The 26,098-nt window shown below is 53.5% G+C and overlaps 1 protein-coding gene across 4 annotated transcripts in view; it reads left to right on the forward strand.

Annotated features, from left to right (window-relative positions):
- CACNA2D2 (calcium voltage-gated channel auxiliary subunit alpha2delta 2) overlaps window positions 1-26,098 on the forward strand; it is a 587,546-nt gene that overhangs the window by 438,357 nt on the left and 123,091 nt on the right. For all 4 annotated transcript variants that reach the window (XM_043550544.1, XM_037904941.2, XM_043550545.1 and 1 more), the window contains 3 exons: window positions 1,490-1,628; window positions 24,211-24,342; window positions 24,952-25,009. In XM_043550544.1, the coding sequence (XP_043406479.1) occupies window positions 1,490-1,628; window positions 24,211-24,342; window positions 24,952-25,009 (329 nt within the window). The remainder of the gene's footprint in view (window positions 1-1,489; window positions 1,629-24,210; window positions 24,343-24,951; window positions 25,010-26,098) is intronic.

Consider the following 26,098-nt stretch of genomic DNA (forward strand, 5'->3'; position numbering starts at 1 on the left):
TAATACCTGTGGTGCCACTGAAAACAGAGAGGCAAGGTGACACGGAGCTGAGGAGCGAGCCAGGAACTGGCTTGTCCTCGCACACAGCCAGCTTCCCTCTTCATCTCCACCTGCACGAGTTGATATACAAAGCTCCAAGCTCGTCTCTGGGTAACAGGAGAGGCTGGAGGGATCTGATAGCTGCTCCATCGCCACTGCGGGGATGGAGGAGAAATTGGCATTAGGTAGCTCACAGTTACTCCAGTCTCAGCCTCTTCCAGCAGGGGTGCACTGTAGGAAATAGCACAGGAGCGTTGGCTGTGCGGGGAGCGCCCAGCTATGCCTGCCCTGACTTCTCCCAGTAGGAGGTGCTGTAGGAATGGGAGAGGAACTTAGACTGTAGGGAGCTGCTAGCCACTCCATTCCCAATAGGAGGCACTTTGGGGAATAATGTTCTCCCAGCTTCTCCCAGCAGAGGGCACTGTAAGGAATGGGACGTGGGCTGAGTCACTGCAGAAAATTATGCCGGTTGACTGTGTCTGGGGAACTTGTTCCTGGCGTTCCTCTGACGCTAGCGACCATGGTAATATGAAGTGTTGTGATGTTGATAGCGCCTTCCATCTCAGAGGAGCCCAAGGCTCTTTACGAACGCGGTGCATGCAGCCTGACTGAAATGCTGCCACTTCTGGGGTGACAGGGAAACAAAGGTCACAGAGCGCAATGGCTGGGGGGAGGGGAAGGGAAATATCCTCCAAGACAGGAGGGCAAACCCCCTCCTCTTCCAAAAAGTGCCATGGGAGCCATAACGTCCACGCAGAGCAGAAAGAAGCCGTGGGTCTGATTGTGTCAGCAGAGCTGAGTGGCTACAACACTACCCATTGTGTGGGCTCCACACCTGGAAAACCAGCCCCTGTGGTCTCTAAGGACGCACCCAAAAGAGAGACGCGCTCTTGGCACGAACCGCCTGGAGCCAACCCTGTAGGATAACACCCTGCTCAGAGCTGAAGCTGGGCCCCCGGGGCTTCGACCTGCCTTTTCTGGGGAGAGCACTGGGTTTCTCTCTAAGCCCCCTGCCTTGAATGCTCTGTCCAGGGCTCTTTGGGTCTGTGCCTCCAGATGTGATTAGGAGGTGGGCAGTGAGGGGTTAAATTTAATCACCGCACTAGAGCTGGAATTGCTTAGCACCCCTGAGCATGTGATCGCTTTGCCTGGCTGGTCTTCACACCATGCGCTGGGGCTAGCGGGTGATAGGGCTGGTGGCCAGCCAGCCCCTGGGTTACAGCTGCACAGTCCCATGCCAACTCGAGCATTCTGACACGCCCGGGTGCCTGCATCTGCCCCACACAGTGCTGATGTGTGGCGTGGGTCTGGCTGCCAGACCGCCATGGGATCTCGCTGCACTTGGGCAGCCCTGGGCTAAGCGCTACCCCGACTCAGCCCTCCCGCCGCTCGCTCTGCCTGTCCCAGGTTGGGCGGTGTGTTGACAAGCTGTGTTCTGTTCCCTTCCCAGGACGATCCAGAGGGAGAAGAGATTGAAAGGGAGAAGTCCAACTCCTTGAAGCTGGAGTTTACCGAAGATGTGAACTTCAAAACCAAGGTTAACTATTCGTATGCCGCCGTGCAGATCCCTACAGACATCTACAAAGGCTGTGAGTGCCGCTTTCTCCTCAATTTCTAGGGACAATTCTGATCGCCTAGGTTGACCCCTGTATAACGTAGGTCAGAGAGCTCCACCCTGTAATTCCCTATCCATTCAATAACTCCTGACTGAGCCAGAGCGTGTCTTTTAGTCAGAGCCCCCCGACCTGGGTGTAAAGATCTCGAAAGAAGGACGGAGGGCTGCACTCATGTGTTAGCTCTCCTCTCTCTATTACTGTCTTTGTGCAACTCATGGTTTATGAAAAATAACACAGAGCCTGTAACTACCGGAGTCTGGGGGCTCGACAGGCTGACGTAAATGTAGAGCTGTTGAGCCCCTGCATGAACATCCCATCAATGCAGTTCCATGGCGTGGCCTGTGGAAGACGGAGTATGTACCTTTCCCTGGCAAAGCGTGCTACAGTGAGTGAACCCCTCCTCCCCTGTTCAAGGGAGCCGGGATTGTAGCAGAGACGGGTCTGACCCCAAAGACTCCCCAACCTAGGGGAGGTCCCATCCACCTCCGGCCATTGCAGCGCCCAGGCATAGCCTTGGACGATTAGCGGCACTGCACCAAAACCGCTCTGTCGCTTTGCCCTGGGGTTCTGTCACCTCCACTGCTCTGTGATGGGAGGCCCCTTGGTACCTCTCAGTCTCCCTCTGTAAGCTGCACTTCTGCTGGAGAGTTTCCCCCAAACTGACGCTGGGTGGGCAGTTCCCTTCCCAGCAGAACGGTAGGTAAATAGATCCCCAGTCTCCACCCACAGTGGTGCAGCTGGTTTCTCCCAGATCACGCTGAGAATGTCAGCCACCCAGCCTGATGGCTCAGATGAAGCCGTGGGATTGTGTGTGCTGGCCGTAGTGTCACTGCCACTGGTCTGAGGCTGCTCTCCCCTGGTCTCCGTCTCGCTGTCAGACAGCAGCCCTGGCCCATGTCCGGTTTGTGAGCTCAGCACCAAACAACCACCTGATCTAGTAAGAGGGGGGCCAAGCGCCGGGAGCTCCTGTTGCCAGACATGCCTGTAGCTCGCGGAACTTGCTGCAGCTGAGACACACTGGCTCGGTTCCTAAGGGGGCAGGGGAATTGGAAGGCCAGGGATGGGATGGGACCCCCAGCAGACCCCATCTCTCCTGTCTCAGCTTTGCTGGATTGTAAAGAGAGGGAGGCAGCGGTTCATTCTCTGCCATGGGACTGATGGATAGAATCACAGAATATCAGGGTTAGAAGGGGTCATCTAGTCCAACCCCCTGCTCAAAGCAGGGCCAATCCCCAATTTTTGCCCCAGATCCGTAAATGGCCCCCTCAAGGATTGAACTCACAACCCCTGGGTTTAGCAGGCCAATGCTCAAACCACTGAGCTGTCCCTCCCCCCAGCTGGCTTCACATACTGGGAAAGGGAATGTGTCACCCTGCTGCCCTGCAGTCTGGCCCACCTTCGCTGCCACTTGGTCCTCTGGAGCTCTCCGTCCTCCTCATCCAGTGCTAATGCGCAGACAGGTGCTTGGTGGGTGAGAGGGGACCACCTCCCTCCGCAGCATTAGGGACTGGCTTCAGTGAAAAGCAAGGCAGTGGAGTGGCTGGACCAGCAGTGTGTCCGGTGTTGCAGACTGGCCTGGGGCCTTGTCATGAGTGGTTAGAGGTGGAGAGCTCTCACACATGGTCTGCCTGGGCATCACTGTCTTCTGATGAACCCTGGTGTCAGATGGGAAAGAAGCATGGGGGACGTGTGCATAGAAGCCCCAGGTATATTGCCGCTCAGTACAGCTGCCTATCTGGAGCCCAGTTAGTGCTCAGTCCCTGCGTGGCTGCCGAGCAACCCTCCTTCTTTCTCCTGAGCCCTGCTTTTAAGGCCAGCTCCCTGTCCTGTAACTAGTCCCACTGGGTGGAGGTAGGTGCTACAGATAGCACCTCCCCAGTCCTTAGCCTAAGCCAGAGCCCCTCGTGACATTTACCAGAAGGTGCCCCTCTGGTAAGTCCCAGAGGATGGTTCAGTCACACCACCTCCTCCTGACAACAGCTAAGACGAACCCTCCCCACTGGGCAGAGCATTCTGACACTGTTCATTGTGCGGTCTCTTGCGCTTTACTCCAGAGCATCAGGTCTAGGTACCAGCCTTAGATGGCTCGTTGGTCTGAGCCGATACCGTGATCCCCTGTGACAGAGACAGAGACAAGTCCGTATGAGCTAATGGAGAGAAATGCATTAATTCCAAGGCTCCCAGGTGATGGGATGTGTTGCAGAGGAGGTTGTGGTGTCCCCATCACCTGAGATGTTTGAGGCTGGATTTGACCCCGCTGCCCGGGATGTGCAGTGAGGTTGGCATCTTCATTCAGGAGCCAGGTAGGCATTCCGCACAAAGGCTAAGCTGCGTTGGAGGAACAACGTGGTTTAGTGCTGGCTCCTAATGTTGTTGACATGGTCCAGAGAGGCATTGTTCTGAACCAGCTAGAGTGATGCTCCTTGCAGCACAGCCGACCGCAGTCAGCAGATTAAGCGGCACCCGAGGCAGTTAGATTCACTAGTGGCCCAGGAGGAGTTGGCACCAAGTTAACTAGCCCTGGGGTAGAGTCAGGGAGTTGTCAAATAGCAAAGGGATGAGTATGAATTCCCATAGACTGACCCACTGCAGGTCTTGGGGCTTGAGGGCCTTGTAAGAGAGTCTTCTGCATTGTGAGTGAGAAGGAGATTGGGGTCGGCTACCTGCACTGGCTTGCAGAAAATGAAAGCCGTGCTGCACTGGTGCAAGGAGGACTGTCTCGCCAAGATCCTTTCCCATCCAGAGGATGAGGTCTTCCATCTCTGTGTTGTCTCCCCGCTTTGGCTGATCATTGGGAGCAGCCTCGGCTTTCCCCAGAAATGAGCAAAACTTGCCAACCATCATGTTGTCTTTGGGCCTTGAAAATAACGAGGACAAAGCCAGAGCCTGCTGAGTTCTAAAGCTGTCCGATACACCAGAGTGCGCCCATGCCCCATGCTCCTGCCCCATCACCAGGGAACCTGCAAAGCAGAGCAGGGCCCGCAAGCCGTGACTCTTGCTCACTACGTCCTACGCACTGGCAGTGCAAATCACCTGCGCCCAGCTGGAGTCCTTCATCAAAGGCTCAGGGGTTCTCTGGCTCCCCATTGCTAATCACAGCGCATATACTTGTGCTTCATTGTTATGGTGAACTTTGTGCTTGTGAACATGAAGGTGCTGGATGGAGCCAAGCACGGATATACATGTGTGTAGTACGTACCCACCAGGGAGCTGCCAAGAGTTCCCTTCCAATGTGCCCCAGAGAGCTCGCACATCCACCGAGCCTGTTTGAGGGAGCTGGCCAGACTCCCTACTTTGGATACACCAGGAACCTTTATCTAGTGGCTGGTCCACCATAGACATTGATAAGTCAGCGACAGCCAGCCACAGAGGGTCTTAGTCCTTTAGCACAAGGGGCTGAGGCTGATGCTTTTTAGAGGGGGGAGGGATAGCTCAGTGGTTTGAGCAGTGGCCTGCTAAACCCAAGGTTGTGAGTTCAAGCCTTGAGGGGGCCATTTAGGGATCTGGAGCAAAAATTGGAGATTGGTCCTGCTTTGAGCAGGGGGCTGGACTAGATGACCTCCTGAGGTCCCTTCCAACCCTGTGATATTCTATGATGTGAAGGTTCTGGGTTCAAACCTCACTGTTGACCCAAGCAAGGTCACTGTTTACACATTCGCTAGGAAAACTCACACTCCTCCTCCCAGCCTAGGAGTACAGAAGCAGGGAGCCCAGACGCAGCTTCCTAGATCACACAGACACACACGCAAACTCCCCCATGAGGCTCCCCTCCACTTCCAAATCACCGTCTTGCCTGTGATTGGAGCCTAGCTCACATCACCTTATTTAGCCTCACTTTCCATCATGTGCTGATATACAGACTCGTTAGCGGCATGTACATACGCAGGAGCACATCCGTGGAACCATTTCATCACATCGGCATCAGTGGATTAGAAATTGCAATTAGTTTTATTACCCAGCTAGCACGGGCCGAGCAGCTAATGAAGCAAATCATGAGATCGGGGAAGGGGGGGGAAGCATGGGACGGGTGAGCAGGATGAAATATTCATGATTTCCAACCCCCCGCTCTTCAGCTGGCACAATTGCTAATGTCCTGCCAAAGCCACATAAATCACCACGCTCGGCTATGGAAGGAAATCAGGCTGGAGATTAACTCACTCCGGGGAGTTGGAGCCTATTTGGAGAAATAATGGCCAGGCGGGGATGGCGGGGGCAGAGGAGTGGGGGCAGAATTGAGTAGCTCTGTGGGGAAGAATGTTGCTTCTTTGGAAATAGCCATTGCAAAAATGAGCCAAAGCAGCGTGGTGCATGGAAATAGCTGCCAAGTGTGGTGGAGTCAGGGTGGAGTCCTGGCATGCACCATGGCGGGAGGGAAGGGGGCTTGCAGCAGAAGCACTGGGCACCATGTGACATGGTGGCCACCCTCTTGGGACACACACTGGGGATTAAACTGGTGTCCTCCAGAGCTAAAAGCATGAGTGGCTACAGCTTGAGCTAAAAAGCTTCAGTAAACGGGCGCTCTGATAGACTTCTAACCTCCATGAATTGGGCACAGAGCAGGACGCTTGGGGTTACACAGACCCAGACATGATCTCTGCTCACGGAGCCGTGCAGTTTGACTTGAGCCGAGACTCGACACATGGGTGAGAGGAACAATGGGAGAGAAGGGGAGAGGGGCAGGGATCCTCAACCTGGGTGTTGTGGCCCTGACCCTGCCCTGCATCCTCACCCTGTATCGCTTTCTGTTACTTCCCTGTCCTTGCTGGCATAGGCAGCTTCTCTCCAGCTAACATCACTAATGGGGGGCTCCCCCCACCTTCCTGACCCCAAAGGTGTTACCAGGCACAGAACTGACCCTGGCCCCGTAGAGCCCTCTCCTCCCTAGATGGCCCGTGCCTTGCCATGGAGGGATTCCTGTGCTCCGCAGGGCTCTCTGCCTCTGTGGAGTCCTCGGGAGGGAGGTCAGATCTGAGTCAGGCTGGATTCATGGTGAGAATATGATCTCCTGAGAGCAGGTATCCAGCGCTTTATGCCAGTCTGGACACTCTGTGTTCACCTCATCCGCCCGAGGAGCCTGGGCCTACGTGGTTCTGAACATGGAATGAGCCCAGATTGTGATACAAAGGCTCCCTCATGTATGAGAGACTGGGCTGAGATCTGGGGCAACTTGCTTTTTTAGCCAAGAAATCTCAGCCTGGTGCCCTGGCCAGACTCCCCTTTCTGCTCCCTAATCCTCCCCGCCCCAGTTTCAACCACACAATGGTCCTAATCTGTTCTGAAATGGGGCACTAAACAGCTGTCCTCTCCCATGCCAGAGATGGGTGCTTTTCAGTGGTGGGTGGGTGGCTCCTGTAGCTGTGGTAGTTCCAAGGCAGCAGACATCTTAGTATGTAAGCACCAGTGCCAAGGGCCACAGATAGAGCCATGTTCTGGTTTGCCCTGTGCAGATGGGATGCCAGGAGCCTTCCTTCTGCCACATGCTCCCTGGTGGCAAGGCTAGGGATTGTTTGGGGCAGCAGCAGTGCTCATCAAAGGAGCAGGACAGGTAATCGGTGCGCCTCTTCCAGCACGAGGAAATGGGGTGGAGGGAACAGATGTCAGGTCCTGCTGCAGACTCTAGCCGCTGTGCACTCCTGGCCCAGGCACGGAGGTTTGGAAAGCACTGGGGATCCTTGGGAATGGGAAGAGCCATGGATAGACGTGGCTGTTTGGAGAGCCTGACAGAATATATTACAGTTTCAGTCCTGGAGCCTGCGTCCCCAGCTTTGGAAGGAGTCCCTGTGTGCTGGATGCTCTGTTTCCTGTGGTGTGGCCGTGGAGGATTAACAGAGTTCTGCTGAGGGAGCAAAGCTGAGAATGTGCAGTAAGCACGGCCCTGTGGGGGCAGATTAAGGCCACTTGGGCTGGGCAGAGCAGAAGCAAAGGTAATGCCGGTTAACGGCAGGGGACTCGGAGGAGAGGGCAGAACCCAGCTGAAGGATGATGTGTGAGCAGAGTAGTCTGGATGTGTGGAATGGGTGTAAGTGCCAGCGAGGGTGAGGCCTGGGTACCAAAGCAGGAGAGGAGAGTTTAGTTGGACTCTCGGGAGATCTTTCTGCTGGCAAGAGCTACAAGGCTATGGCATCAATTCCCCAAGGGACCGGGCCGTGGAAACAGCCTTTTAAATATGAAAAGAATAACGCACACTACACTCGGGGTACGACTTCTGGGCTTGCTGCTGCAGGGGAGGAGTGAGACGGTACCTGACAGGGCACCTCTGATTTGTATGAGCTTGGCAGCCTGGCTTCTGGAGCAATCCATGCACCTGCCCTGCACCATGAGAGCGGCTTTCAGGTGCATTGGAGAAGCAACCTTTGTGTTCTGGGGAGAGAGGAAAAATGAGGATCTTAGAGCGCCCTCTGCTGGCTGTCCAGTGCAGCATCCTCACTAGTGACTGCCGAGAGGGCCATGCAGACCCCTTCAGAAAGAGGGGTGTTGTTGTGGAAGGAAGAGACTGGGACTGGGGGTTGATCCAGTCAGAAGCTTGTGAGGGGTGAGTCCTGGAGGAGGAGCTCACTGAGGCCAGGCCTGATAACTGTGCTGTGCTCAGGAGCTAGGTGGGCAGTGGGGCTGGAGAGGACGGATGGGGCTTGAGGAAAAAAGAAGAGCTGTCTGGTTAAGGCAATAGCGAGTTTTAAGTGTGCTGGCATGTTCTTTGTGCAATGGGACACCCTAGTCAGACCTCTCTTGAGAAAGCTGCCCTTGGACTCTTCATGAGCGACTGGTTCTTCCATTTGCTTACAAACAAGGTTGTGTGTAAGTACCATTATGTATTGAATGAGAAATAACTGCCTGGGTCCAGAGGTGGTTCCCAGCTTGCTGCGAATGGTCCCAGCCTGGGGAAAATTCAGCTCCGGACTTCACTCTGGGTTTTCAGCCAGGGCCCAGCCCTCATGACAGCAGAGCTCCAAAACTCCCCCTGGTGGGAGGTGCGCACTGTCGCTGCTGCTCCTAGGAGGACTGTAGAGGGGAGCAGTGGGCAGACCCTTCTCCTGCAGAGATCCACAGCCCGGGGGGAGATCACTGTGACTTCTCTGATGTGACGCTCTAGCCGTCAGATTAAAGGACAGTTTTGCAATGGGCACCTGTAGCGGTGCCAGACCCATCGCCATGGCACCGCCTGCTGGCCATTCTGGAATTAGCTCAAGTCCTTCTACAGGGCATCCTCCTCCAGTGGTGTCTCGCTCGCTGTTACTTCCGCTTTGCTGTCTCCACCAGTCTGTGACCCATATTGTTCCCTCTGGCTGTGCCCCACGCTGTTGTCTCTCCCACTTTCGGGGGAACTGGCAATCTATAGTCCAGCCACTCGCCTCGGTGGCCTTCTGCAGTCACCAGTCTAGTCCCTTGCTCTGGGGCAAACTGCAGCCTGTGTTAGCCACTTGCCTCAGGGCAAGTGGGGGCAGCCCTAGCACCTTATCTGCCCTTCCTCCAGGGCCTCAGTCTGGCAGCAGTCAGACTGAAGCTCCTTCTGTTCTGCTACCCTGCCCAGCATTGCTCTAGCCATGATGCTTCTAGGCAGCAAAGCCTGACCCCTTCTGCTCTCTTGAGCAGCCCTTTATATATGGCCCCTGTTGGCCCGGACTGGCTGCTGCAACAAGCCACCTCCCGATTGGCTCGCTTAGTGAGCCCTCCTCTAATTGGAAGGTTCTGCATAGGCTCCCTCTGGCCTGTGTCAACCCTTCCCCCCTGTGTGGACCGGCCAACTCACCACAGCACCATAGACCTGGGGGGAATATTGGAAGGCACGAGTGAGATCTGAAATCGTGATGCACAGATACATTACCCTGTGTCAAAATGCACAGATTCCCACCAGAATAGTAAATTGGAGCTTTGGATGGAATAGGCCGAAGAACCACAAGAAACAAGTTTGCTTTCAATTTGGAGAAAGATTTCCTGAGCACTCCTTTCCTGCCCGGTCCTGCTGCTCACAAACTCAGAACAGTTGCTCCGGCAACCAAAGAGTTAAAAGGGTGGAGCAGGGTCAAAATAAGGCTTTGAGGCTGACCCTGCAGACCCCTGATCAGTGCCTCCATAAGGATATTAAAACGGGAGGAGCAGCTGCTCCAAGGAATTGCGGTAATTAGAAACAATCAGCACTGCCTCATTCGTTGTAAATTTCATTTTTCTTCTTTTTCCAAAGCCCATTTACGAGCTCCGGTGCCTGGCGTTTCTCTGTGATGGAAAGTGAGTTCACAGGAAAAGGATCAGAGCCTGGAGAACTTTCTTCCTGCTGTTTATTTAGTGTTAATTTAAAAAAAAAGAGAGCCAGAGTTGCATGTCCAGGGCATGCACTTTGCCAACTGGATCGCCTTTAACTCACCAGGGAAGCATGGCTCTCCCGGTCGGGCTGCCCAGCCAGCAGTGAAGATGGGCAGCCAGATGCAGTCACAGCCCTGCGCAGTCGTGCTTTGGGTACCCACATGAAACGGTTGGCCAATGGGGTTTGCCATGTGGGGAACCGAACCCCGGTGCTACACCGGCCCCTCCCCACCGGGGAAGGAGGGTGCCAAGCCCTGGATAGAGACTGGACATGGGGCATCCAGCGGGTGGGACGTCCCCCCTAGTCCAGCCTGCTTAGGGAACCCTCTGCCTGGCCCCATCACTGGCGTCATTTCCCCTGAGTAGCTTCCAGCCCAATACAGTGGAGTCCCCCACGCCCATGCACGCAACACGATTTAGGGGGAGCAGCCAGTGGCAGCGTCTCCCAAGGACCAGCACCCTCCAGGGGTGAGGTCCAGCCCTGGCCAGGGAGCCCTGTAGAGAGAAGGCTGGAAACAGAGGGGAAAGGGGCCCTTGGCTGGGGCACGAACAGGTCAATGCTACATGGAGAATTCCAGCCTCTCACTTCCCCTCTGTAAAACGGGAGTATTATTAGGGTCTGATCCTGTGGAAGGGACATCTCGGGCATTGATCATGGGTGTTAGGGGGACCTCGTCTGTCTCTAGCCAGCCCCGTGAAGTCCACGTGGCAGCTGCCAGGTTCAAGAAAGGACAAGGAGGCGGCAGTGGGCGGGGAAGCATTGATTCCCAGCATTTAGGGGGTCTGGACGCAGCAGCTCTCCCCAGGGAAGTTGGAGGTGTGGCTGGCTGTCAGGGAGTGAGTGGGATTGAGAGGCACAAGCGGTGCCCCTTGGCTTGCCAGCTCCCCAGCCCTGTCCCATGCCAGTCTGGCACAGAAGCACCAGAGGGGCACTATCGCCGGTGGGCACGTTAATTAATACACGGAATGAAACACCCTCCACAGTCACCCGTCACTACACACACAAATTACATTTTACGTGTTTTTTATTTACTGTGTCACTTGTAATTAAATCCCTAATCGCTTGCTAGAGGGCGTGGCGTGGTCCTGCCTGTCTGGGGGTGGGGAGGGCGCCTGGAGGGATCCGATCCAGCCTCACGTATCAGGGGATGGGAGAATCACCGGGGCAGTGCTGGGGAAGGAGAGAGAGAAATGGGGATTTGGAGCGTGTTTGAGCAGGGAAGGAGTACTGGATGGACCCGGTCCCCTGATTCAGTCCCACTAATAAGAAACAAGAGGCTCCAGCAGAGAATCCAGCAGGAGTGGGACAGCAGAGAGAAAGAGGCATCTCTGAGCCCCTCACACGGGGAATTTCCCTCGGCTGGCAGGATCAGGCCCTCTGCTCGCCCACTCCCCTAATTCTGGCAGGGGATAATAATGGAGCAGCTTGGCTGTGGTGAAGGAGACCCGCATACTGTCCGTTTACACACAACCCAAAGCAACCTGCCCCAATCTCTCTCTGAAGTGCGAAGGGGCCATTCAGGCAAAACAGGGTGGGGGAATGAGCAGGGTCCAGCTAGGATCCAAACCGCGTCACCATCAAGAGACTATCAGCAAAGCCCAGCGCCTGGATGACACTCTCCCTTGTGATCAGGTTCAGCATAGCAAGGGAAGCTTTCTGCACGCATCAACCTGGCTTGGGGAGTTGCCTGAGTCTTTGGCAAAAGTATTTGGCACTCGGCACAAGAAAAGATTTTTCCAAGGGACACATCTGTGTCTCTCCCCAACACCCCACCTGTATGGAGCTTTGGCCATGAAGTCGCTCTGGGGAATATTTGTATGTGCTGGAAAGCCTTGGAATGACTCATGGGTGTTAAGGCTACAGGACAGTTTTTATTCTAAGCCTCTGATTTTGGTGACTTACAATTTTCTGAAATTTTCTCCCTTCAGACTGGAATTTTCCAACCATGGTCCCTGCCCCTAAAGTGATCTTTGTTTAAAGTTTGAGCACAACTCATTCATCCATTTTTGAAAGGGTTTAAAGAGGAAAAATACACACATTTGCCATTTCAGAACCAAAAAAACCCCTGTTGCATTCTCTTTTTGAACTGCTTTGCAGCAGAATCATCAGAGGGGTGGAAAGTTGAAATTTGGGAGAGAAGTAGCCCTCTCTTGGAAGTGCTTTAAAATGTTCTGAAGAAACTTAGTTTTGTGTTCACCCATGGAAAATCAAACCTCATGCATGCGTGGGACATTTTGTTTGGTGTTTTCTTGCTGAGCACATAACTGTATCGCTAAGGTTCCATTGTACATCCTGAGTGGCCCTCTCAGCTACATACGCTACTGCTTAATCTCCTAAATTACTGCAGACACACCAAACCCACTTTCCAAATGCATCAGTGAAAAACACGGGCAGCTGCTGCTTTCCCCACCAAAAAATGCCTCCAAGCAGCCAAGGGAGCCATGCACTGCGCTGGGACTCAGGAGGGTCGGTGTTTCTGAGGCAAATTCAACCTGATAAAAGGAAATACTCTTTCACACAACGTGCAGTTAGACTACTGAACTCATTGCCACAAGAAGTCACCATGGCCAAGCACTTAGCAAGATTCCAAAGGGGGTTGGACACTTCTATGGAGATCAAGGCTATCCAGATCTATCATAGTTAATGAGAACAAAAATGATGGAAGGGAGATTAAACCTCAGGCTTCAAGGTTTACTCCAATCTCTAACTATTAGAGACCAGAATGAGGCCTATGTGTGGGGTGGGGGTGCAGTTTATCCCACATCTGCTACCGGGGGGCTCTGTCACTTCCCTCTGAAGCATCAGGCCCTGGCTGCTGTCAGAGACGGAACGTGGGCTGGATGGACCATGGGTCTGGGCCAGTCTGGCAATGCAAGTGTCCTTTTCCCTCTGCTGAGTGGCCTAAATAACTCTGCACTTCACAGCTCTTATTTAGCAAAGCCTCATGCCACTCCTCCAAGAGGTTAGGCCAGTACCATTGCCACCATCTGTGAGATGGGGTCAGAAAGGCACGGAGAGGTTGAGAGCACTGCACAGAAAGCAAACTTCCCTCCCTCTCGGGCCATGTCTACACTACAAAATTACATCAGTACGCAGCCATCACAGTAATCACATCGCGTCTGTGCGCACTTGGCTCCTTGTGTCGGCGCTGTGTGTCCTCACCAGGAGCGCGTGTATCGACTGCATTGTCAACGTGAGGCATTGTGGGACTGCTCCTGGAGGCCAGTATCAGCTGACATAAGCAATGCAGCATCTACACTCATACTCTGCCACGTGGGAAAGTGGTGTTACTAAACTGGTGTCGCGGGAGCCAGATTTAAGTGAAGACACTTTCACAGCTAGGTTGATGCAAGGCAGCTTACGTCGACCTAACCCTATAGTGGAGACTGGGCCTGGGTGTGTCTACATAGCAAAGAAAAATCCACGGCACCGAGCCCCAGAGCCCGGGTCAATTGACGCAGGCTTGTGGGGCTCAGACTGATGGGCTGAAAACAGTAGCATAGACCTTCCCTGCTCACTGGGTTACAAAGCCCGGGCTCCAGCCCAAGCAGGAATGTCTATGCTGCCATTTGTCACCTCACAGCCTGAGCCCTGCAAGACCTGGGCTCTGAGACTCGGTCCCGCGAGTTTTTCTTTGTGGACAGAACCTCTTCGTGGCTCTGATGCCTTCCCCCATCCATGGGTGGGCAGGACAGACATCGAGGAGAGATCGGTAAGGGGTCAGAGTGGGGGAGAGCTTGAGAACAGCTATTTCTGTCAAGAGACAAGTTGCTTTAAGAAGAAAGCAAGAGAGAAAGCACGCAGAGGAGCTGGCATTGTTGGTTCAGGCTTGAAATATCTCCTCTCCCTGGAGCAGTTGGTTCCCTTCTCAGCAGGACTGTCTCAGACGTTTATCTTCAAGGCCCCGTGCAGTACATTGTATGTATGTTGTTCAGAGCAGGCTTTATACAGCGAATCCCTGATGGTTGTGTGGGTGGGTGATGATGAGCCCATAGTGCAGTGCACGAGAGCAAAGATTTGCTCAGGAGACGTATAAAATTCCCCCCTGCCCTTTTGTGCAGCAATCCTGTGTGTTGGTTGGCTTCTGCTCTCCTCCCCAGAGTCTGCTGCATTTCCACAGTGCCCTGCGTGTATAATGCAGACATCACTTTGCAGGAATAAAAATCATTATACAAATGTAAAATATCATGGTACCTGCTGCTTGTACCAACAAATTCTGTTGGGATATCTGCGTTACCAGGACATGCCCAGGGAAACTGGTTTAGCCAAATGCCAGCAAATGGTAATGACTGCCACAGTATTGGCACAAATGCAGTTAGTGCAAAGTAGTTTAACAGTGAGTAACCAGGTGTTAAATTGGGTGTGAAATGCTAAACGCTGACCAAGATCTCAATCCAGGTCACCTGGATTCTTGCGGCCTGGGAGAAGGCTGGCAGCGCTCCACTGGGGTCTAGCCAAATAGTTTAAGTGACAGAATTTACATGTTGTATTTGCTGATTTTTGTGCAAGCCAGGAGAGCTTCCGAGACCTGCAGATGGGAGCTTCTGCTGCTATTTTTTTTTTATTTTATTTTTTACTCTTTCCCTTTCATATTGAACAGAGGAGACAACTAGGAAATTCCAAACAAAAGTCTTCTGTTAAGGACATGTTTGGGTTGCATGTTTAGACCCTCGGAAGTCAAGCAATGCTGAAGTTAGTTACTGTGGACCCTTAACTCTGCCCCTTTGCCTGTATCCATTAGGATGCAGCCTTTAATTACACAGTCACAGCCTGTTTCCCAAATAATACCATTGCCCTTTAACCCCAGCAGTTACCCAAAGTTCCGAACCTTGCAGGGCTGGTTCCATTCGGACAAACAATCAGTGATACAAGTCAGGGACATTCCTGGAGCAATCTCGTATGTTTACCAAGAATGGTCACAGTCCTGTTCCCTGACCTCAGCAGCAAGCCGCTTCCTTGCTCAGAACTCCCCAGATCTGCCTCTCCAACGAGCGCTGTGTCTGCTTCCTCTCAGGGTCTCCCTCACAACTTCCCTTGGCTGCCTGCCTCCAACACCCACAGTTTGCAACTAGCATCACCCTGTTAATCTACCTATAATAATCATGGTCTCTAGCTCTTATCTAGCACTTTTCATCAGCAGATCTCAAAGCGCTTTACAAAGGGAGGTCAGGATCATAACAGATGGGAAAAGTGAGGTGAGTTGATTTGCCCAAAGTCACCCAGCAGATCAGTGGCACAGCCAGGACTAGAACCTGGGTCTTCTGAGTACCTGCCTGGCTTAGCTCTGACCCGCCATCCATCATAGTGCTTTGTCTCATCACCTCCATTGTCTTCAGCTGTTTTGACTACAGAAAGAGGCTTGCTTTCGCCTTCTGTTGATTATCTTTAGACCCAAGACCCATCGCATGGCAGCCATTAGCAAATACCTTTCAGGACAACAATACATCATGCAATTTTTTCTACAAGCGTAGATACCCACGTGTTGTATCTTTTGGTCCGGCTCAGTGCACTATTGTTACATGTTTGTGCAGTGTTTAGCACAATGCAGCCCCAACCACATTCCAGATGTTTATTAACAATACTATAACAAGAAGAAGAAGCTAATAGCGAATGGAGATTCCTTGTTTTTCTCGTGAGGTCTTGTGTGTACTGATCTATCTTGGGTACCATATCAAGCTGTGGTGGTTGACGCCCACAACTAAATGAGGTGGGTATGAAATATAATAGTTTCCCATGAAATCTGTCATTTCCTCACCACCACTTTTTTTTTTCCTCATGGGAAAAATACAGCTGCTGGCCCAGTGAAACAAGAAATTGTGCAAAATACACTGATAACACAACTCAGTAGGTGCAGCTTTCTAAGAAACGGCATCTGAGATACTGACATCATAAATTATTGGCTGGAGACATATCTGTCTGCAGAAGGGAAAAAAAAGTCCTCTTCACCGTATTGGGCATGATACAGAGAAATATATTCAGATCCAGCCTTTAGAGAGAAGACAACAGGTTATATATAGCAGGCTAAGGGCCAATGTGGGATTCAGCCCTAAATCAATATAAATATTCTTAGGGCATTAGGTCAATAACATTAATAAAAAATACCTTACCCTATGCTGCATGTGTGTATCTAAGAAGTAGAAAAAACTGTCTGCTATAGGATATGGATTGACAAATAGTGTGCGTTCCTGTCATTAAAGACTGTTTGGCATCCACACAAGGGGGCAGAGGAAGGGCTAGGCATGCAACTGTGACCTGCGCACTTTCTGACTATCGAAGGCATAACCATATAACTCTAACATTCTACTACAGAGATTTCTTTCTATGGAATAAGAGTATATTAGCAGGTTTCAGAGTAACAGCTGTGTTAGTCTGTATTCGCAAAAAGAAAAGGAGTACTTGTGGCACCCTAGAGACTAACCAATTTATTTGAGCATGAGCTTTCGTGAGCTACATCCGATGAAGTGAGCTGTAGCTCACGAAAGCTCATGCTCAAATAAATTGGTTAGTCTCTAAGGTGCCACAAGTATATTAGTAAAGGATGCTCCCAGCTGCTTCAGTCCCGGCCTCTCCCAATAGGTGACACTGTAGGGAGCAGGACAGCTGGCTGTGGGGGAGCTCCCAGCTACTCCAGTCCCAGCCTTTCCCAGAAGGGGGCGCTGTAAGGAGCGGGGCAGGAGCACTGGCTGGGGCAGAGCTCCCAGCTATGCCAGCCTCTCCCAGCAGAGGGTGTTGTAGAGAGCGGGGAAGGCTAGCTGTGGAGGAGCTCCCAGTTGCCTCAGTCCTGGCCTCTCCCAGCAGGGGGCGCTGTAGGGAGCAGGGCAGGCATACTGGCAGTGGGGGAGCTCCCAGCTAAACCAGCCCCAGCCTCTCCAGTGCAGAACTGGGTGAGACGTTTATTTTCATTAATGAAAGAAGATGTTGGTTTTGAAGTTGCTGCTGTGCTGTTCAGAAAAGATTTGCAGGGCATGGTGCCTGTCCCAGCGGGGCATCAGGATAGAGGCTGCAGGAGACTCCAGAGAGATTAATTTTTGTTTTCTCCTCTCCATTCTCTATTGTGTATGCTGAAGGAGATCAATACGTAAAGCACATTCCTCACGCCTGCTAATGCAGAGTCACGGAGCATATGCTGTGCCATTGATTGGCTACCAGGAGGAAAGGAACAGAAAAGGAGGCCTTTAGAGACAAAGGGGGACATAGAGGACTGTATGTCACCATGGTGCTGTAGGCACCTGCTTATTCTTCTGTCTAATGGACGAGGTAGGGAGTCTCTGATTTTCCTCTCATGAGTCAGTTCTTGGGCTTGGATGAATCACTCCTTATTTCTGGTTCCATGTTCCCATCGTATCTGGCTGTCAGTTCCTTGGGGAGAGGACCCGGCCCACATAGTGGGTCTGTGCCATCTGCCAGCACCTGTGCTTTTGTAGCACAACACTGGCATGGTTTGAGAGGCGCATGGTTTTTGTATGTACAGGTTTGATTTTGAAAAGGCGTGTGTGAGAGGGAGTGAATGAGACCATGTGTCTGTGGGTTTTGCCATGTGCCTGAATTAACTAGAATTAAATACCTATTATGGAAAGGTTTATTTTCTCAGATGGAGGAAATTAAAAATGAAAGTGGAATTACTTAAAAATGAAAAGCTTTACTATATTTTATTTAATTGATTGGTTGATTGATTAATTGATAGGCTTATTTATGGTGTCTATCACCTTAGTGTCTGAGCACCTCACAGGCATTGGTGGTGTTACCTCACTGCACTCTATTATTATTCCCATTTTACAAATGGGGAAAACTGAGGCACAACCACTAATGTTTAGCTGCCAATTTGGCAGAAGCTAAGCTTTGATTTGCAGTGGTGCTGAGCTTCTGTTGACTCCAGCTGGAGTTAAGGGCCCTTAAGATCATGTTTTCATGACAGGTCTGAGCCAAATTTTTAAGAGCTTCGCACCAGGTGTCTCCCGTTATGACGCAGGGTTTCCTCCCTAAAAAGCATTGTAGAGATCAGAGAGAAAGGGGTCTTATATTACAGTCTATTAACCCATTCTGTGCTCAGCTGCACCCTGACTCTAGACCAATAAGATCCGCCCATAGCACCCGGGCAATTTGCATAATAGTAACAAATAATGAAATTGATGGGGAGGTGTTTTTCTTCATGGCCCCAGCAGATGCTCCTTCTCAAGGGCCAATAGATGGCCCCTTTACTGGATAGATGTAGGCCCAAAGTTGGGAGTGGATAATGTGGGCAGTGGATAGTTCTTGTGTTGTGTGTTCCCGCTTATTGCACCCCCAGCTCTTTGCAGCATGATTCATCTGTTGCCTGGCCTAGCGAGCTGGCTCCAGTGTGCCTTGAGGCTTTGAGGGAAGGGTAAGAAGGATGACTAAGGAGTTTAGAGGAGGGACTGATGTAGGAGGAACCTCTAAGGGAACTAAATATATTCATCGGGTCACATGCTAGTTCTCATATAATACAACTGATGTGCCATTTTTTCCCTGCAACCTTAAGATACCCGGAACGATGCATGGCACAAGAAGCTGCTACGCTGGGCTATCTAAAAACTGGCATGGTGTTGTTTTGCAGTAATAGAGAAATTATATGGGATTATGTAGGAAGAGACTGTATCATAATTTATGCACACGAGGGGCAGAGTTAAGGTAACGTGTGACCTAACCTTTGGCCTTCCCTGGTTTGTCAGTGCTTAGCTGTGTCACCTTAATGTTCTGTTCACAGCTTTTTCCACTGGAGTTTCCTAGGGCAGTTGTGGGGTTTTGGGGGTGGGGATTACAAAAAAATACAACGGATAAGGAGAAGCCATTTTACAAAATAAAGGAAGAGAAGCTCCAGTCTTCAGTTCTGTGAAACTCCACAGCTGGCAGGACAAATGTTGGTACATTCCATCACCCAGCACGAGCACCCGGACACCTTCCGACGTGTGCTGCTGCAGCCTGGAGACCCAAAGGTGTTTCAGGATCAGGCTCTCCCCTGCACACCCGGGCTTCCCTGCATCTTCGCCAGGGCTTGAGGCAAGACTGGGATGTGGGAGAGCTTGGTGCAGGCGTCCCTTAATGCTTGCGCACCCCTTCAGTCAGCGGTCCCCAGCATAACCCTGGTGGAGCTGTTCCAGGACACACAAGAAAGACCTCTTGTGAGCACCTTAGCAGCCCTGCAGCTGACTGCTGGGGCCCTCATACAACTCCTTAGCGCCTTCGGAACCTCTCAGAGCCCTTCCCCCTGCTCCCCATTTTTGTGTACAGTGCACATGGCATCCCCAGCTGAGATCAGTGCCCCCTTTGTGCTGGGCACTGCACATGCACTTATTGAGAGACAGTCCGTGCCCGCCCCCCGCAAGAGCTTGGGCCCAGATCTTCAAAGGTAGCTTCTTACAGCCTAACTAGACAGGACAGGCAAAGGGCAAGCAGGGAAACAGACTTGTTCAAGGACACGCAGCAGGTCGGGGCAGAGCTAAGTGGTCTCCTGCATCCCAGTCCAGTGCTCTACCCACTGGACCACACTGCTTCAGTGGTCAGGGATGCTGCAGTACAGCGTGGTGACGACTGACTGAGTAGAGCTCCAATAGCTGTCTCTCTGTAGGGGGTTCTAAGGGCATCGGCCGCATTCAGGATGGGGAGGAATTGCCCGGGGGGGCTTTGGGGAGGAATAGGTGGAACTCCCAGGATAAAACTGAGCCCGGAACCCAAGTCCAGCCTCCCAGCAACAGCTGCCGGGGGGCCATCCTGACCTTGGCCTCTGGCAGAGACAGGTTGCCAGGCTGTTCTGCCTGCAGAGAATGGAGGCAAATTCTGCATCTTCTGGCAGTGTTTCTCAAACTGGGGTCTGCGGACCCTTGGGGGTCTGCGAGGGTACTCCAGGGGGTCCACCGGCTCTGCTGATCAACTCCTCATCCTCCCTCCCTCGATTCCTCCCCTCCCTCCCAGTGCCTCCTGCATGCCAGGGAACAGCTGTTCAGGGATGTGCAGGAGGTGCTGGGGGAGGGGGCAGGAAGAGGCAGGGAAGAGGAGGGGCAGGGAAGAGGAGGAGCGGGGGTGGGAAGAGGTGAGTCGGGGTGGGGCCTTGAGGGAATGGGTGGAATGGGAGCAGGGGCTGGGTCTGATCCAGGGGTTGGGGATCTGTGAAAAATGTTTAATCAAAATGGCGGTCCCGGCATGGTTTTCTCTGGGTAGCTGTCTCCTGAGAGCAGCCTGTGGTGTTTATATTCAGGTACAAAAACTGCTGCTTAAGGAAGATGAATCTCCCTCTCACAAGGTCACTGAGAATGCAAGAAACCAAAACCGGTGCAATGGCCAGAAAGCTGGAGACCAAGAGCAGTTCTAAGGCAGCGGCCTTGCTGGCTTGCTCAGTGCACAGGTTGTGTCCTAGCCTCACTAGACAGTGGCCCAGTAGCCCCACTGGGACGTGCAAAAAGTGCAGCAGGTGGTGTCAGCAAAGCGGAACAACAGAGAGATCGGATGCAAAACTGGCCCTGTTTGCAACTGCCCTGAGCCCTTATGGGGCTGGATTGCCCAGGCCTCTCGCCCCACCCGGCCCGAGATGGGCTCTCGCTGCAGCCCTTTGAGGGCATGAAGCTGCTCTGGAGGTGTGTGCCAGCCTAGTCGAGATTTGAGACCACGACACTGCAGTCAGCATCGTGCCGTTCCACAGTGCAGGCTGGCAGTGGGAAGCAGCAGGGCTAGAAGGGGCTGCCCAGTTTGTGGTGGTTGGTTTTTTCCTCTGGTTAATTTTAGGCAAGATATGGCTGTGCTTTCAGGAGTGGCGTTCAGAGCCACAAATACTTTCCTTGTATGTTGGCTTTTAAAATGTCCCCGCAAAGCCCTCAGCTCATGGGGCTGAGCTCCCAGCAAGTCTGGGGCATCTTCAGAGCCTTCCGGGCCCCTCAGAAGCCCCTGCTCTGGGGCCAAGCTCCCCCAGTGCCAAATTCTGCCTTGCACAGCAGGGGTGTTCCACGGGTGCCATGGGAGCAGTTAGTGCTGTCGCCGGGAACCTGAGATCCCTCTTTCTGCGCAGACATTGTTCTGGCCATCGATCTGCTTTGCCTAAGCGTTTGTTTGTGCTGCACCTGCCATATCGCTGTGGTGCCGGGGAACTGTTAGAGGGGGAATGCTCACGTACTCTTTGGATGGAAGAGAAGGGATTCCTTTCCTATCTAGTCCCTGCCTCTTCCCTCCCTTGTCCTGCCCGTGGATCGATACTACCATTCAGTGCTCCCCGCTCCTTCACCAGAGTGCACGTCGAACCCCAGATGGGCTGGGTGGCTTGCAGGGCATTAGGCTTGTCTACCCCCTCTCAGATGTCACCAGCCTGCCCTGCTCCAAATACCCCACTCCCACTCCCGAGAGACGCTTTGCGCCATTGCCGGGTCTGGCAGGGTTGTGAACCATGCAAAATCTCTTCTGAGCTGGAGAGGGTCAGACCCCTTTCAATCTCTGTGCTATTGTCTACATTTGCATATGGAGCAGCATCTCCCCAGGGTCTGACGTGTGGTGCAGTTGCTGAGAGCGGAGCCACAGGGAGGCAGAGCCAGGAGAGCGGGCTGGAGCTTGCGCTGGGCTCAGGTGGGCACTCCCCAAGCAGGTGCAGAGTTCCAGGGTTTCAAAAAGGGGCTGGGGAGGGGATGGGGCGGGCGAGGTTCTTATTCCCACTGAATGAGGAGGCTGCAGAAGAGGAAGGGAGGAGAGAGAGGGACTGGGCCGATAAAATGAAAGGAGTCAGAACTCCTGAGTTCTAGTCCAGGCGCAGCTGCTGCATTGTAAAGTGGGGAGAGTTCAGCCCACTTGTGCACTGCGGGGGGCTCCATGCTTTCCTCCTCGCAGAGAGCCGAGGTCCTCAGCTGGAGGAGTTTGAGAGACTCGCCGGCCTGAGAGTGCTCTACGGGGTTCAGACCTCCTCATCCATCTTCTCCCGTGTTCAGCTCCGCAGCTCAGCCCTGCACCATTGGAGAAACCCCTCTATGCCCCCAGCTACCCCTTGCCCCCGGCTCAGCCGTGTAGGATCTGCCCCACTCAAATACCGTCCTTAGAGGCTTCTGAAAGAAACAACCCCTTGTAAAGAGCGACTAACCGCGTGCCTGTCCCATTCACTTCAGCAGTCCTGGGCCCCTCTGATTAATCACAGAGTCAGGCTGCTCTGAGCTCATCGCTCACCTCAATAGCGGAATCATTTCAAATCTCTCTTTGCCGGTGTCTTAATTGCTTTTGCGTCGGGCACAAGGGCCGGTGTGAATGCAGAGTAGGACAAGCTCCTCTCACCCATTGTCTCTTGGGGACTGGCTGATGGAGGAGGGACTCAAACGCAGCCCCCATGGGGGACAGACCCAATTTATTTCCCATCTGCCGCAGGTACCTGGTGGCAAGCATGTGCCACAGGCTTGAATGTGCCTCCTGCAGTTCCGTCGTTTCGGGGTGGGGGGGTCCTTTGCTCACCAGCTCACCAGCCACTCAGATTGGGAGGCTGACACCTGCCTGGGGTGACTGTCTGGATCTGTGCAATAGTGTGTGGAGGAGAGGCCAGGAGTCCCTGCCAGCTGCTGATGGAGAAAGAAACCTCAGTCTGGGAAGCTCGGATTTGTTCATCTCCCCCTCCCCAGGCTGAAAGACGCTGGTTCCCAGTGCCCCAAGCCATGGAGCCTAGACCTGTGAGGACCCCCATCTTGGCCCACCCTGGCCATTGAACTAGGGACCACGGCAGCTGCAGTCACAGACTCCCCTCCCCGAGGATTGGGCAGAGAACACACCTACCCTGGGTTACGCAGATGCAGGAGAAGGCCCCTAGCTTACAGACAGAGGGTAGGTCTATATGGCAGTGACGGGGGGGATGGCAGCTCAAGCTGACAGACTTAACTTAGCTTGGCTGTAGCTCACTCAGGTCCTAGTGCAGGTGAGCTGTCCAATAATCACGCAGGGGTCAGGAGGGCTCATACAGACCCTGCAGAAGTGTTTGCAGCTGCAGCTTCACTCCTCTGGGACACGGGATAGCTAGGTTGAAGCTAGCCCTGGCATGGCCAGCTGAAGCCATGCCCCAGGACCGCTGCCAGGACGTGCCCTGAGGATCTGTTTTTGCAAACATTGAAAGCTGCATGTGGTACCTCCTGCAGAGACCAGCCCCCTGCACAGCAATGGGGTCGCTCCTGGGCTGATGGTTGCACTTGGGAGGCAGCGTGGCCAGATTGGACCTTCCATTGCAGGATCGGGCGTCAATGCAAAGAAGGTCCGGGGCTGCACCATCTTAGTCCCAGCCTTGTTGTGTGGCATGAGTTAGGTTTGAGGGGCCAGATCCTGCCCTGACCCAGGCCTGCTTCCCTCAGAGTAGCTGCCTGCTTACACTGCCCATGCTGGGTGTAGGAGCACCAGGGCAGGAGTGGGCATGTGCTGGTGGATGGTGAGTGGGTAGCGGAGACATGGAGGAGGAAGGAGATGGACCCAGGCCCAGGGGATGGCAGTGGGTGAGACACTGGCACAGTGCACTGGTGGGTAGGGTAAGTGGTGGGCACACGTGGCCAAGGGACAGCACTATGCTGAGTGTGATTCTGATGTGGGGAGAGATGAAGCTGGTGCGGAGGGAAGAGCGTGCTGTAGGCCAGGGCTGTAAAGCCCGTGGCACTGAAGAATCACAGAGGGCTTGTGGGTCTCCTTGGGCTCCTCCATGGCTGATCTGCTGGGACAAGGCCCAGTCAGAGCTGGGTACTTCCATGCTGATCTGTGACAAACGAGGGCTCCCCTCTGCCTGGCGCTGGCTTCCACGTTCCCACGTCTGGGCCTGGCGGGCGGCTTCTGGCGCCTCATGGAGCCACATGCTCCCCCCCAGACTGTCCCTTCCATGGTGCTCTGCTCTTGGAGCCCCAGCATCACTGCTGTCATTCCTGCGCCCCCTGCCCTCCCACCCCCAGCACCCCCTTGGCCCTAGCCTTGCCTCCTGTGCCCTGCTGCAAGAGTGGGGGTCTCCCACCCCTTCTTCCCCGTATCAGGGGAGGCACAGGGGCTGCTGAGTGAGCGCTAGGATGTGCTAAGGGGTTAGCACCAGCCACATGGCAGCACACAGCTGAGATTCGCAACAGAGCAGTAACTGCTGGGTATTGTTGCTCTCCTGGGCCAGCCACACCGCGGTCTAGATCTATGCCAATCAGCACCAGCGGAGTATGTGGCCCACTGTGCCCAGCCCCTTGCAGGCCGAGTATCGAGAATGAATGAGGTCCTCTCCCTAGGTCCTGTACGCCCCCACTCAGCGCGTCCGTGCTCTCTCCCTTCCAGCCACCGTGATCCTCAATGAGCTGAACTGGACTGAAGCCCTGGAGGACGTGTTTATCGAGAACCGGAAGGAAGACCCGTCTCTGCTGTGGCAGGTCTTTGGCAGCGCCACTGGCGTGACTCGCTACTACCCAGGTCTGTTGCGCCGGCATCGCGGCTTTCTGCGGGGAAGGGAAACATGGCAGCATGGCCCCCGAGTAACCACAGCAGCCTCAGACACCCCTGCTGGGAGTGGGGCATGCCCAGGTTAGGAGGGGCAGCAGCACAGCGCCCCCTAGTGCCATGGTGGGAGCTTAGGTGTTGAACTCAGGCGTTGAGATTCACAGTCCTTTTACAGGTGCCTATAAGGCATTGTGATCTGATACCTAACTCCTTGGGAGCATTCAGCCCCTCCTCTGGCAGTCTGCTGGGCTGATCACATGCCCCCAGTACCGGCCAAGCTCCTGCTGACATCCACAGCAGCTTTGCCTGTAGGGCGCATGTAGCTCAGTGGTTCTCAGCCCACAGGCGGCCCAATCAGCACACAGCTGCGGCCCATGTGACATCCTCAGGGCCACACAGCTAGAATATATACGGTGTGAATGTGGCCCACATAACACAGAGAGCTGCATCTGTAGCCCACGATGGTCAATAGATTGAGAACCAATGAGCTAGCTCATCCCCTCCCCTCCCACAGCCTCTATCCCCGTGTGCTGACATCTGCCTCCCTGGCGGTGTTTCACATCTCCTCTGCTCTCATTGCAGCCACCCCCTGGAGAGCGCCCAATAAGATCGACTTGTACGACGTCCGCAGGAGGCCTTGGTGAGAAGGGAGGGGGACAGTCCCCCAGGGGGCGGGCGAGAAGGCTGCATGTGGATGACATACTGGGATGGGAGGTGGGTGCACCCTGAACCACTTCTACAACCTGAGCACCCGCCTTCCATACAGCCCAGCAAATTCCCGGGCACTGAGGGCCATGGGAGGAGCCCAGCGAGACACCACGCCCTGCAGGCTGCACCCGTACTTGGAAGGTCCCACTGAGGTAGCCAGCTGCTTCTTTTCATGGAGCTATGGGCTGCTTCAAGACCCTCAACAGCTCATAGACATGGGGCTGTGTTATCAAAACTGACCTGGTCACAAAGGGTATTGAAAAGAGCCAGGAACACCAATGGTCAACATCCCCAGCCTTTCAGCTACTGTAAATTGCCAGCACTGACATGCATTGGCAGAGCATTCTGGTCAATTACTTGTAAATGAGCACAACAGGCCCCTCCCACTCCCAGCCCTGCCCCAACAAGCAGCTATTAAAATGGAGATGGGTTTACCGAAGCCAGGTGTGTGGCTGTTCAGGAGTCTCCTTCCTTCCCCTTTCTCTCTCCCCTCTTGCCTGCATCTTCTCTTCCCCCTCTCCTTCCATCCCTCGCTCACTCTTGTAGGGAGGCAGCTAGGCTGTATGAAACTCCAGGTCTGGGAGCAGCCAGCTCTGTCCAATTTTCATTTCACACATCATTGGTGTTGGAAAATGGATACAATAACACAGGCAGGGGCATCGGAGCTGCAGCTTTTGGCTCTTTTCCTCCCCTCCCCTTCCTTTCCTGCCTGCCTCTGGGGAAGACAGAGGGTTAGGCAGCTAGATCCTTAGATACAGACCAACCGGGTTGATCATCTTCCTTCCTTTCTCCCCCAGTGGAGATGGTAAGTGTGGGGCTTGTTCATAGGCAGCACTTACATGGGATCCCGTTTAAGAAGAAAAACGAATGATTCTCGAAAGCTGGAGCCAGAAGGACAGCGAGAGAAATACGAGGCACAATGACAGACTGTGTTTAAGTGATAGCTGCAAGCATCAATTTAGCCACACATCAAGTTAAGCATGATTGAATCATTTACGATTAGCCCTGGTAGAGGACCTAG

Source organism: Chelonia mydas, chromosome 7, assembly GCF_015237465.2.
Source record: "Chelonia mydas isolate rCheMyd1 chromosome 7, rCheMyd1.pri.v2, whole genome shotgun sequence".
NCBI classification, from domain to species: domain Eukaryota; kingdom Metazoa; phylum Chordata; order Testudines; family Cheloniidae; genus Chelonia; species Chelonia mydas.